The 14,322-nt window shown below is 41.2% G+C and overlaps 1 protein-coding gene across 1 annotated transcript; it reads left to right on the top strand.

Moving 5' to 3' along the window:
* Positions 1-597: 597 nt before the first annotated feature.
* Positions 598-14,053, top strand: LOC103699405 (the record flags this gene model as incomplete). Its single annotated transcript, XM_039120345.1, has 4 exons — positions 598-1,421; positions 1,487-1,722; positions 13,497-13,774; positions 13,865-14,053. Coding segments are annotated over exons 1-4 (1,527 nt in total), but the record flags the coding sequence as incomplete, so codon positions are not given.
* Positions 14,054-14,322: the final 269 nt, after the last annotated feature.

The raw sequence follows: 14,322 nt of genomic DNA, 5'->3' as shown, positions 1-14,322 counted from the left end.
AGCATCGAAGGGGCTGATCGGAGCTAACCGGCGAGCTCTCACCTTTAGTCCATTGTCTCGCAAGTCCACGGAGGCGGTCTGCATCAGCATCTTTAGGTCAATGGCAACAGATTGGCACCATCTGTGAGAAAAAAGAAGAGCCCTGAAGCTCAAAAGGAACAACCACCTAGGAGCCATTCAGCCAGAGTCCAACAACTCCCTGTTGGTTACTAAACTTAGTTTTTAATATTAGTAACTTATGGTTTTATTCTCTATAATTGCATATTAGTATGGTGAGGAGTTACATGTCTTTTGGGCTTTTAGTCATATGGGAGTTGCATGGAGTTATAAGGGTTTTATTTAGAGGGAGTTATTTGAGATTTATATGGGGTTATATATGGTGTAATGACCAATTCAATTAGGGACGTTAAAAGACCATCTAATGGTGCCTATAAATATCCATGTACTCTAGGTTTTTGAAGTTAGTGGAATACAAGTGATTCATGTGTGCCTAAAATCCTCTCCACTTTTCTTCCATAGAGTAATTTGTGAGTGTGAACTCTCTTGATTTCCAACAAAGTGGTATCAGAGCCAAGACTTTTCTTGTAAGAAAGAGCGATGGCAAAGGGAATGCTTACGTTTCAAATGCTGTGGTTCACCAAGGATAACTATGAAAATTGGTATATCCATATGAAGGCAATCTTGGGATCTCAAGATTTGTGGGAGATCGTTGACAAAGGCTACAAGGAATCGGAGAACGATGATTCCTTGACTCCAACTCAAAAAGAGTCCTTACAAGGCACAAGAATGAAGGATTGGAAGGCCATCATGATCATCCATCAATGTTTGGATGATGGCATGCTACAACGAGTTGCTAATGCAACTTCTTCGAAGCAAACTTGGGAGATTCTCCAAAACTCCAATCAAGGAGTTGACAAAGTCGAGAAGATTCGTCTTCAATCTTTGCGTAGTGAATTCAAAGCCTTACATATGAAAGAATCTGAATCAATCTCAGATTACTCTTCAAGGGTGTTGACCGTCATAAATCAACTAACGAGGTACGGCGAAAATGTGAGTGATACGAGGGTTATTGCAAAAATCCTTCGTTCATTGGATCCCAAGTTCAATTTTATTGTTGTAGCCATTGAAGAGTCCAAAGATCTAGACTCCATGACAATCGGTAAACTCATGGGGTCACTACAAGCTCATGAAGAGAAGGTTGTCAAAAAGCAAGAGACTTTAGAGCAAATGTTACAAACAAAAATCTCTTTGAAAGAGAAAGAAGATTGTAGTGGGACAGGCGAAAGAGGTCATGGACGTGAAAATGGACGTGGTAGAGGAAGAGGTGGTCGTGGATCATCCAACAAAAAAGAAAAGAAGCAAGAATGGTATCAATCAAGAAGACGTGGAAGAGGAAACAATTCGAGATCAAATGAAGGGAGGTATGATAAATCTAGAATTCGTTGCTATAATTGTAAAAATATGGTCATTTTGCTTTGGAGTGTAGAAGTCCTTCTCAAAATGCCGAAGAAGAAGCTAACTATGTTGAAAATGAAGAGATAGAGCAAACTTTGTTGTTGGCATGCAAAGGAGAAGAAAACGAATATCATGATTTATGGTATCTTGACAATGCGGCTAGCAACCACATGTGCGGTGACAAAAGCAAATTTGTGGAGCTGGATGAAACTGCAAGTGGTAATGTGGTTTTTGGAGATTCTTCCAAAGTTTCGATCCAGGAAAAAGGTACAATTTTGATTCGCTTGAAAATGGTCATCAATTTATTGCTGATGTTTTGTGTGTCCCAGGCATGAAAAATAATATTTTGAGCTTAGGATAATTCTTAGAGAAAGGCTATGATATTCAAATGAAAGATCTTAGTCTTTCGATAAGAGATCAAAAAGGAAGTTTGGTGGTCAAAGTTAGAATGACAAGAAACCGCATGTTTTTGCTCAACCTTCAAACCGATGTTGCTAAATGCTTGAAAGCTTGTGTTGAAGATCCAAATTGGCTTTGGCACTTGAGGCTTGGGCACTTGAATTTTGATGGGCTAGAATTATTGGCCAAGAAAGATATGGTGAATGGGTTGCCCTTTATTGACCACCCAAATCAACTTCGTGAAGGATGTCTTTTTGGCAAGCAATCAAGAAAAAGCTTTCCAAAAGAAGCTAGTACAAGAGCAATGGAACCACTACAACTTGTTCATTCGGATGTTTGTGGTCCATTCAATCCACCATCTTTTGATAAGAACAAGTACTTTCACTTATTTATTGATGATTTAAGCCGAAAAGCTTAGGTATATTTTCTTAAAGAAAAATCGGAGATGTTTGAAGCATTTAAAAGACTCAAGGCACTTGTTAAGAAACAAAGTGGTTTTGATATAAAGGTTATACGATTCGATAGAGAAAGTGATTTCACATCAAATGCTTTCAAAAGCATTTGTGAGAAAAATGGAATTCACCATTCTTTAACAATTCGGAGTATGTTAAAAAGCAAGAATATGCCCAAAGATTTTTGGGCCAAAGCCATTAATTGTGCGGTGAACTTATCCAACCGGTGTTGTACCAAAAGTGTGCCAAATCAAACACCACAAGAAGCATGGAGTGGAAGAAGACCAAGTGTCTCTCATTTGCATGTTTTTGGAAGCATAGCCTATGCGCATGTGCCGGATGAAAAGCGCTCTAAGCTAGATGGCGAGAGAAAAATTAGTCTTCATCGGTTATGATGCAAGATCCAAGGGCTACAAGCTGTACAATCCAAGAAGTCACAAGACCATCACTAGTAGAGATGTTGAATTTGACGAAACAAGTTCATGGGATTGGAATTCTCCAAAAGAAAAGTATGATTTTTTTCCTTTCTTTGAAGAGGAGCAAGGAAGTCAAGTCTTGGAACCCCTTTCTCCACCTTCAACACCTCCATCATCCGCTCAAGTGCAATCATCTCATCATCAAGTGAGGCAAGTTCAAGTGAAGGACCAAAAGGCGCAAGGAGTCTTCAAAACATATATGATGCCACGAATGAGTGTTAGATGTATGCCCTAGAAGCCAAATTGGCTGACACATTGTTGATTCTAGAGACATAATTTTGTACTTGACTATTTATTATTGAATAAATAAAAGGCGTCTTTTCATTCATATTGTTTATGTGTCTATGAATCGTCCAAGAAATTAATAAGATGATGATACATATTCTCAAGAGTTGAGAATTTAAGCCATGTATCATTGGTGATTAATTTCTAAATGCTCCTGATCAATGGATCATCACGAGGACGGTGATTGATCCGATCAGTGCACAGATCACTTTCCTTCTGGATGGACGAGACTTGAGTCCACAGTGTAGGGACACTGAAGTGATAGTGCAGGTGCTTGTTAGAGAACAAGGGTACTGAGCGTGACCAAGACAAGAAGTCACTTGGATGTCTATCCACTCGTCAGTGACTTGCTTGATGTTGCAGTAGTGTGACTGGTCCTTTGACCTGCGGTGCTTCGGCTACTCACAGTGAGGTTATTGTAGTTTGACTGCACACATACATGGTCTCTAGCCATATGGGTCCATGCAGTGTAGATTGGCTGCAGTAGGTTCACTGTAGGAGTAGGGTATGCACCTATAAGGAATCTATCGACCTTGATAGAAGAGGAGTGATCCTATGTGATTTGTTAGACTGAGTTCTAAGACCTTGGCCAGGGCAGTAAAGTGGAGAAAGAGTTTTCCACTATCGAACTCAAGTCGAATAAATCTTGACATATGACAGACGATGGGGTTTGACGAGTTGTCCATGACCTCCGTCCTGTAGGGATCCACGATAGTAGGACTGTATCACATGTTAACTGCACCTAGAGGTTCATCATTCCATTCTGCTGGGTAGCCACTACATGCTGCTAGGTGTCACTGGTGGATGGTGGGACTTATAGGGATTATCTTGATGATCGATAAACCCTAATGAGTTGAGTTGGAATCGTTCCAACCCATTGAAAGGAGTTTTCAATGATATAGTGATAGAGATCACAATATATCTCACTACCAGTCAGAATAGAACCTATGGGGTCACACACACTAGAAGTATTGACCGATCCGATGGTTGAAATCGTGATTAGGAATCACAAGAAATCAATTTGATTGATAAAAGTTGAAGAAGGAACAAAGGGAATTAATTAATTAGACTTAAACACAAATCCTACTTCGGGTAGGATTCCTAGAGTCCTAATTGGATTAGGGCTGGGAATCCTAGTTGGAGTAGGATTGGAATTCCTACTTGGAATAGGATTCCTACAATCCTAATGAGATTAGGAATTTTGAATTAAAATAGGATTCCTACTTGGAGTAGGATTCCTAGAAATCCTAATTAGATTAGGACTTCGGATTCAAATAGAGTCCTAATTGGATTAGGACTAAAATTAAATACATCCTAATTAGATTAGGATTCCTTAAGTCTAAATTAATTATTAATCTAATGAATCAACATGACTCCTAATTGGATTAGGATTGAAGAGTTCAATTGAGTCATGGTTCATTCAAGTCCTAATTGGATTAGGACTAGCATAGATTAAACCCAATTTGGCCAATCCTAATTAGATTAGGATTAAACCATGAAAGAGGGACCTAATCCTCTTTGGAAGAGGATTAGGCTAACCAAGTAAGAGGGGCATCAGCCCCTCTCCACTTGATTAGGTGCGACATGAAGAGAGAGGGGGCCGGCGCCCCCTCTTGGAAAGTTGTCAAGGCTCCTAACTTGTAGGAGCCCTTCATCCTTATTAAAGGAGGACTAGGGCCGGCGCCCTAGATAACCCTTTCTCCTCTTCATCACGTGGCCACCCCCTCTCCATCTCTCCTTGGTTCAGCCGCCATCAGCAAGGGAAAAAGAAGAGGAGGCGTCTCCCTCCTCTTGGTCTTCTTCCTTGGCTTCAGCGCGTGTGAAGAGAAGAAAGCTGCGAAGGGATTTGATCTTCTTCCTCTTCTTCATCCTTCTTCTTCCTCCTCTCAAGTGCAATCAAGAGTTGATTGAAAGAGAGGACATCAGCCATCAAAGCTATCTCTGCAAGGGAGCTAGCACCCCGGTGAGATAGAGAGCTTGGATCGGATCCTGCTTCGTGTGGATACCCGTAGAGGCCGGACGTTTGAACGGCTTCAAGCGAACCCTCTTCCAAAACCACGAATTCAGATTTGCGGTGATCATCTACCTGCGCAAGGTGAAAATTTGATCTTTCTAATAATTTTAAAAGTTTTAATTCCTACCTAATTACGAAAGGTCTCGAAACAACGTTCATGCGATGAACGTCGAACCCGTGCATGCCGATTCCGCTGCCATCTGAAAAATTTTTGAAATATCAGCGGCATGGGCGGGTTCCCAACAGTGGTATCAGAGCCTAGGCTTCGTAGATTAAGGTAAGAATTAAATATCTAAAGGCATATTAGATCTGAAAATTAAATGATCATGCATGCTGAAAAATTCTGCATGCAGATTTTTCAGGGGTGCTGATTTTTTACATGCTGATTTTTATGTGATAAAAAGATGATTCTAATTGCATTGTTAATGGGATTACAAAGTTTAGAATCATGATTAGCATGATCAGCGACCTATGTCATGATATAATCAGTTAGTTTTCAGATATGAAATTATAATTGTTGCATACGGTGATGATCATAGGATTCAAACCCTTTTGGTATCAAATGTAATGACCTGCGATGTGATCTGCGATGTCATGTAATTTTTCAGATGCTTGCATGTATCTTATTTGATATTTTGAGAGGCCTGCGTGCCTCCTAAAAGGAGATGTAATTTATTTTTATTTTTATTTTACATCTGGTTGTATTTCTGTGATGTGATGTACATCAACGATCAAGTTGAAGCAAAGACATGAGATGAAAGGTGATCTAAGCAGTTGATGGCGATGGGATCAAGAGTTGATCAAGGATCGAATCAAGGAAGCTTGGAACCAATTCAAGAGTTGAAGACCACTTGATCGATTGATGTGCATGTGCTTGTAATACGACCTAATTAGAATCCATGATCATCACCTAGTTAAAGTTTAGCTTTAATTATTGCCGCGATTATAACTGCCTGCAATGCGCCGTTTGCATGTGATGTGAATGAGAGTCGGGTAGATAGGTTTACATGTGATGTAGCAAACCCAAATTGAGACCTAAATCAAAACCTCCTCAATCAAGTCGAGAGTGAACCGACATGAGCAAGTCATATTAGATTAATTGATCTAATTGGTGTCTAGGAAAGCATGAAAGGTGGTTACTTAATTAGGACCTTACTCTCTGAGTAAGGGGAGCCTCCCACCTGCTTACCTGGCCAATTGTTCGATTACCTCTTATGAAGGGCTCAAGTTGCAAACACTAAGACCTGATTAACCAATATTAAGTCAATAGGTCTTCCACTGTAGTAGAGCTGCTAAGGCCTTTCTGATGTTGATTTGTCTCGGCTGGACACAGTGGTCAAGTTGCATCGGGGGGCTGGACCTCTCTATAGACATGAGATGTTGTAGGGTAAAGGTGGGGTTGGGCACCAATAACTGTTAGGTGAGGACCCAATGACGACTTTATTCCTACGGTTATACGGTGGGTCTGACTTAACTAAGAAATGGGACCAATAACTGTTAGGTGAGGTCTTCATGGCTTAGAGACCAAGTTGCACTGCAACATGCTTGAGAAGCATTGTACAAGAGTTGTACACTCATCCATCTATGTGTCACCAATAACTGTTAGGTGAGGTGGCATGTAAATCGGTGGGACCGCAGTACCCATTAGAAATCCTAGTCGTGTGGGATTTCCGTTTTCCTACCAGGGGAGTGTGAGGAATTCGAGAAAATAGTGGGAGTTATATTTGTTCTAAAAGACCTTAGAACAGATTAGGATCAAGTACAAAAGTCTAACTAGAATCTTTACTCTCTGCAGATACAATGTCAGCTTCAAACCCTTTGACCCGTATTCTTGAGACCAACCGACTGACCGGAACCAATTACAAGGACTGGCTTAGAAATCTCAAAATTGTTTTGGACTGTGAGAAAATAGGCTATATACTCGATTCAGATATCCCCACACTACCAGCACGTCCTACTGATGTTCAGCATGAGATGCATAAAAAGTGGTTGGATGATGACATTAGAGTAAAATGCTATATGATGGCATCCATGTCTAATGAACTCCAATGCCAGCATGAAAATATAAAGACTGCTAGGGACATACTGGCACACCTGCAAGAGTTGTATGGTGAGCAGAGTCGCACAGCTCGCTTTGAAGTGTCCAAGAGGCTTTTCAAAGCGAAGATGCGCGAAGGGCAGTCTGTCCATGATCACGGTCTGACCATGATCAAGGACCTAGAGGAGCTTGAGAAGCTCGGTATGGACATGCACAAGGAATTGCAAGTGGATTTGATCCTACAGTCACTTCCTGATTCATTTGGTCAGTTTATAGTAAACTACCACATGAATAAGATTGAATGCACTAAGACTGAACTAATCAACATGTTGGTAACTGCTGAGGGAGCCTTGAAAGGTTCAAGGGGCAATGTCCTTGCTGCTGAGTTGACTTCTGGTTCCAAGAGAAAGTCTACTTGGAAGAAAAAGAAGCCTGCAAAGAAGCAGAAGAAAGACAAGAAGCCAAAGAAGGAAGTTCAAAAGAAAAAGGCTAACGACAAAGGAAAATGTTTCCACTGCAATGTCGAAGGCCACTGGAAGAGAAACTGTCCTTCATACCTCGAGAGCCTGAAGAACAAGAAAGGTGACACACCTTCGGAAGGTATAGACTTGCTCATAATTGAAACTAATCTAACGGTTTCTTCTACTTCTAGTTGGGTTATAGATTCTGGTTCTAGTGCTCATTTGTGCACTACCATGCAGGGTCTAAAGGAAAGTAGAAGGCTGACGGAAGGTGCGGTAACCCTTCGGGTTGGCAACGGGGCAAAAGTTGCTGCTGTGGCTGTAGGCACATACCATCTGCGACTACCGTCTGGATTTAGTTTAATACTTAGAGAGTGTTATTATGTACCTGTTGCTAGCAGAAATTTGATTTCTGTTTCATGTCTAGCACAGGAAGGTCATGTTTTTACATTTGACAAAGACTACTGTTCTATTTATTTAAGAAATAAAATAGTAGCACGTGGTTTTATGATTGACAGTCTCTATCATTTACATATGGATGTATCTGTGAATGTTACTGAGCAAGATGTGAGTGCCAAAGGATCCAAAAGATCCAGAGATGAGATAAACCAAAGATATTTGTGGCACCTCAGGCTTGGCCATATTGGAGAAGACAGAATGAACAAAATGGATAAAGATGGGCTTTTAGGCTCATTGACTTCCGAGTCATATCCAGTTTGCGAGTCCTGTCTTCAAGGAAAAATGGCTAGACTGCCCTTTGTAGGACATGGGGAAAGGACCACTGAAATACTTACCCTAGTACATACAGATGTATGTGGCCCATTCGATGTGCTAGCCAGGGGACGTTATTCTTACTTCATTACCTTTACCGATGATTATTCACGGTATGGGTATGTGTATCTTATGAGACACAAGTCTGAGTCTTTTGAAAAGTTCAAAGAGTTCAAGAATGAAGTAGAAAAACAAACTGGAAAACCTCTTAAGGCTCTTCGATCAGATCGAGGAGGAGAATACCTTAGTGGGGAATTCCGGGACTATCTCAAAGAAAACGGCATAGTCTCACAATGGACACCTCCGGGTACACCTCAACTCAACGGGGTGTCAGAGAGGAGGAATCGGACCCTATTGGATATGGTCAGGTCCATGATGAGCTTCACTGATTTACCTATGTTCCTTTGGGGAGATGCCTTACTCACAGTGATTTATTTATTGAATAGAGTTCCCTCTAAATCCGTTCCTACCACACCGTATGAGATATGGCATGGTAAGAAACCAAGTCTGGGTCATCTCAAGATTTGGGGATGTCCGGCCCATGTCAAGCGACTACAGGCGGACAAGTTAGAGGCTAGGACCATAAGTGCTCGTTTTATAGGATATCCTAAAGAGTCATTATGATACAATTTTTACATCTCAGAGGATCACAATGTGTTTGTGAGCCGTCATGCCATCTTCTTGGAAAATCAGTTTATCCTTGATAGAGGCAGTGGGAGGAAAATTGAGCTTGAAGAGAAAGTCTCTGAAAAGCAACGAGTCATGGATCCTATAGAACCCATTCATAAAGAGCCAGTACACGATGTCCCTCAACCACCTCGTAGATCTAGTAGGGTCTCCCATCCTCCCGATAGATACTTAGGTATACTAGAAGAGGATACCGAGGAAATGTTCCTAGTGGGAGATAGGGATCACATACAGGATCCCAAAACCTACAACGAGGCGATATCTGATATCGATTCCGAGAAATGGCTGGAAGCTATGAAGTCGGAGATAGACTCCATGCATTCCAACCAAGTCTGGACCTTAGTAGATCCACCAGAAGGTATTGTACCTATTGGATGCAAATGGATCTACAAAAGGAAGATAGGTTCGGATGGAGAAGTAGAGACCTATAAGGCAAGGCTTGTGGCGAAAGGGTATAGTCAGCGCGAAGGCATTGACTATCAAGAGACCTTTTCACCTGTAGCCATGCTAAAATCCATCCGAGCATTGCTTGCCATTGCAGCATTTCATGATTATGAAATCTGGCAGATGGATGTGAAAACTGCTTTCCTGAATGGATATCTTGATGAAGATATCTATATGGAACAGCCTTTGGGTTTCACTTCCAGTGATGGAGATCACAAGGTCTGCAAGCTGCAAAGGTCCATCTATGGACTAAAGCAAGCCTCTCGGAGTTGGAACACTCGTTTCGATGATGCAATCAAAACGTTTGATTTCATCAAAAACGAAGAGGAACCATGTGTTTACAAAAAGGTTAGTGGGAGTGCTGTCGTTTTTCTCGTACTGTACGTAGATGACATTCTCCTGATTGGGAATGATATTCCCATGCTAACCTCGGTCAAGGTCTGGTTGTCAAAAGAATTCTCCATGAAAGACCTTGGGGAAGCATCCTATATTTTGGGAATAAAGGTCTATAGAGATAGATCTAAAAGGATGCTTGGCCTTTCACAGAAGATGTACATAGAGGAGGTGCTGAAGAGGTTCAGCATGGAAAACTCCAAGAGGGGTCTCTTACCCCTAAGGCATGGAATTCATCTCTCCAAGAAGATGTGCCCCAACACATCTGAAGAGATTCAACGTATGAGCAAGATTCCTTATGCATCGGCAATAGGGAGCCTCATGTATGCCATGCTATGTACACCACCTGATATAGCCCTTGCTGTGAGTGTCACAAGCAGATATCTGTCGGATCCAGGCAAGAAGCACTGGATAGCTGTGAAGAATAGTCTTAAGTACTTGAGAAGAACTAAGGACATGTTCTTGGTCTTTGGGAGAAGATCAGAGTTGAAGGTAGAAGGATGCACACATATTGATGATAGAGAGTCTACATCAGAATATGTGCAATTGTGGTTCAGTAAATTGGAAGAGTTCCAAACAACTGATCATTATAGATTTTACCTTAGAAGCTGAATGATAAGCCGTATCTAAGGGTGCAGTGGAAACCTTCTGATTAAAAGTTAATTACAGAGTTAGGTGTAATGTCATTAGATGCCATAACACTTTACTGCGATAACATTGGCACCATAGCACTAGCTATGGAGCCATGGTCTCATCAGAAGTCCAAGCACATAGAGCGGCGCTTCCATTTCATACGCGACTATGATGTAGAGGTGCAGAGAGTAGACTCCGCGGATAACGTGGCAGACCCGTTCACTAAGCAGCTGAGTCAGCAAAAGACTGAAGCCCACCTTGAGAAGATGGGCCTAAGATATATGACCAATTGGCTTTAGTGCAAGTGGGAGATTGTTAGATGTATGCCCTAGAAGCCAAATTGGCTGACACATTGTTGATTCTAGAGACATAATTTTGTACTTGACTATTTATTATTGAATAAATAAAAGGCGTCTTTTCATTCATATTGTTTATGTGTCTATGAATCGTCCAAGAAATTAATAAGATGATGATACATATTCTCAAGAGTTGAGAATTTAAGCCATGTATCATTGGTGATTAATTTCTAAATGCTCCTGATCAATGGATCATCACGAGGACGGTGATTGATCCAATCAGTGCACAGATCACTTTCCTTCTGGATGGACGAGACTTGAGTCCACAGTGTAGGGACACTGAAGTGATAGTGCAGGTGCTTGTTAGAGAACAAGGGTACTGAGCGTGACCAAGACAAGAAGTCACTTGGATGTCTATCCACTCGTCAGTGACTTGCTTGATGTTGCAGTAGTGTGACTGGTCCTTTGACCTGCGGTGCTTCGGCTACTCACAGTGAGGTTATTGTAGTTTGACTGCACACATACATGGTCTCTAGCCATATGGGTCCATGCAGTGTAGATTGGCTGCAGTAGGTTCACTGTAGGAGTAGGGTATGCACCTATAAGGAATCTATCGACCTTGATAGAAGAGGAGTGATCCTATGTGATTTGTTAGACTGAGTTCTAAGACCTTGGCCAGGGCAGTAAAGTGGAGAAAGAGTTTTCCACTATCGAACTCAAGTCGAATAAATCTTGACATATGACAGACGATGGGGTTTGACGAGTTGTCCATGACCTCCGTCCTGTAGGGATCCACGATAGTAGGACTGTATCACATGTTAACTGCACCTAGAGGTTCATCATTCCATTCTGCTGGGTAGCCACTACATGCTGCTAGGTGTCACTGGTGGATGGTGGGACTTATAGGGATTATCTTGATGATCGATAAACCCTAATGAGTTGAGTTGGAATCGTTCCAACCCATTGAAAGGAGTTTTCAATGATATAGTGATAGAGATCACAATATATCTCACTACCAGTCAGAATAGAACCTATGGGGTCACACACACTAGAAGTATTGACCGATCCGATGGTTGAAATCGTGATTAGGAATCACAAGAAATCAATTTGATTGATAAAAGTTGAAGAAGGAACAAAGGGAATTAATTAATTAGACTTAAACACAAATCCTACTTCGGGTAGGATTCCTAGAGTCCTAATTGGATTAGGGCTGGGAATCCTAGTTGGAGTAGGATTGGAATTCCTACTTGGAATAGGATTCCTACAATCCTAATGAGATTAGGAATTTTGAATTAAAATAGGATTCCTACTTGGAGTAGGATTCCTAGAAATCCTAATTAGATTAGGACTTCGGATTCAAATAGAGTCCTAATTGGATTAGGACTAAAATTAAATACATCCTAATTAGATTAGGATTCCTTAAGTCTAAATTAATTATTAATCTAATGAATCAACATGACTCCTAATTGGATTAGGATTGAAGAGTTCAATTGAGTCATGGTTCATTCAAGTCCTAATTGGATTAGGACTAGCATAGATTAAACCCAATTTGGCCAATCCTAATTAGATTAGGATTAAACCATGAAAGAGGGACCTAATCCTCTTTGGAAGAGGATTAGGCTAACCAAGTAAGAGGGGCATCAGCCCCTCTCCACTTGATTAGGTGCGACATGAAGAGAGAGGGGGCCGGCGCCCCCTCTTGGAAAGTTGTCAAGGCTCCTAACTTGTAGGAGCCCTTCATCCTTATTAAAGGAGGACTAGGGCCGGCGCCCTAGATAACCCTTTCTCCTCTTCATCACGTGGCCACCCCCTCTCCATCTCTCCTTGGTTCAGCCGCCATCAGCAAGGGAAAAAGAAGAGGAGGCGTCTCCCTCCTCTTGGTCTTCTTCCTTGGCTTCAGCGCGTGTGAAGAGAAGAAAGCTGCGAAGGGATTTGATCTTCTTCCTCTTCTTCATCCTTCTTCTTCCTCCTCTCAAGTGCAATCAAGAGTTGATTGAAAGAGAGGACATCAGCCATCAAAGCTATCTCTGCAAGGGAGCTAGCACCCCGGTGAGATAGAGAGCTTGGATCGGATCCTGCTTCGTGTGGATACCCGTAGAGGCCGGACGTTTGAACGGCTTCAAGCGAACCCTCTTCCAAAACCACGAATTCAGATTTGCGGTGATCATCTACCTGCGCAAGGTGAAGATTTGATCTTTCTAATAATTTTAAAAGTTTTAATTCCTACCTAATTACGAAAGGTCTCGAAACAACGTTCATGCGATGAACGTCGAACCCGTGCATGCCGATTCCGCTGCCATCTGAAAAATTTTTGAAATATCAGCGGCATGGGCGGGTTCCCAACAATGAGGTAACGGAAAGATTAAGTAATTTAACACTTTTTTGTCTTTGCTGGTAGTGAACAGACTTTGAAGAAACAACTCAAGACAAGAAGTGGAGAGATGCTATAAATGAAGAAATTAAAGCCATAGAGAAGAATGAAACTTGGGAGCTCACCACTCTTCCGGACGGGCAAAAAGCAATCGGAGTCAAATGGGTGTACAAGGCAAAGAAGAATTCAAGAGGAGAAGCTGAGAGACACAAGGCAAGACTTGTTGTCAGGGATACAACCAAAGGCCCGGGATCGACTATGATGAGGTTTTTGCACCCGTTGCTCATTTGGAAACTATTAGATTAATTATTTCTTTGGCAGCACAAAACAATTGGAGAATCCATCAAATGGATGTGAAGTTTGCTTTCTTGAATGGTTTTCTTGAAGAAGAGGTTTATGTGAAACAACCTTTGGGATATATTGTGAAAGGGCAAGAAGATAAAGTTTTGAAATTAAAGAAAGCCTTGTATGGCTTGAAGCAAGCACCAAGAGCCTGGAATACCAAAATTGACAAGTATTTCCAAGACAACAAGTTCACCAAATGTCCTTATGAGCATGCCCTTTACACAAAGGTCAATGATAATAGAGATATATTCGTGGTTTGCTTGTATGTAGATGGCTTGATTTTTACCGACAACAATTCTAGTATGTTTGAAGAATTCAAGCAAGTTATGTCTCAAGAGTTTTAGATGATAGACATTGGCCTTATGGCTTACTACCTGGGCATTGAAGTGAAGCAAATGGAAGATGGAATTTTCATCTCTCAAGAAGGTTATGCTAAAGAAGTTCTCAAAAGGTTCAAGATGGATGATAGCAACCCGGTGAGCACTCCCGTGGAATGTGGAGTCAAATTATCAAGATATGAAGATGGAGAAAAGGTAGATCCTACATTCTTCAAAAGTCTTGTTAGAAGTTTAAGATATTTAACTTGCGCAAGGCCGGATATTGAGAATCATAATGTTATTTTGATGTTTACAAAACCATGAAGGCCATATGGAAGTACCATTGCAATTAACAAGCTTAATCAAGTAAATAGACACTCAAAAAAGAGAAAAGTGATATACTCTCGATACATCCTACAATCTTGATACATTCATGATACACTCATCTACCATGTTTTATAACAGCCTTCAAGAATTCTTCCAAG

Source organism: Phoenix dactylifera, unplaced genomic scaffold (assembly GCF_009389715.1).
Source record: "Phoenix dactylifera cultivar Barhee BC4 unplaced genomic scaffold, palm_55x_up_171113_PBpolish2nd_filt_p 000782F, whole genome shotgun sequence".
NCBI lineage: Eukaryota > Viridiplantae > Streptophyta > Magnoliopsida > Arecales > Arecaceae > Phoenix > Phoenix dactylifera.
This window is presented reverse-complemented; position numbering and strand designations above follow the sequence as displayed.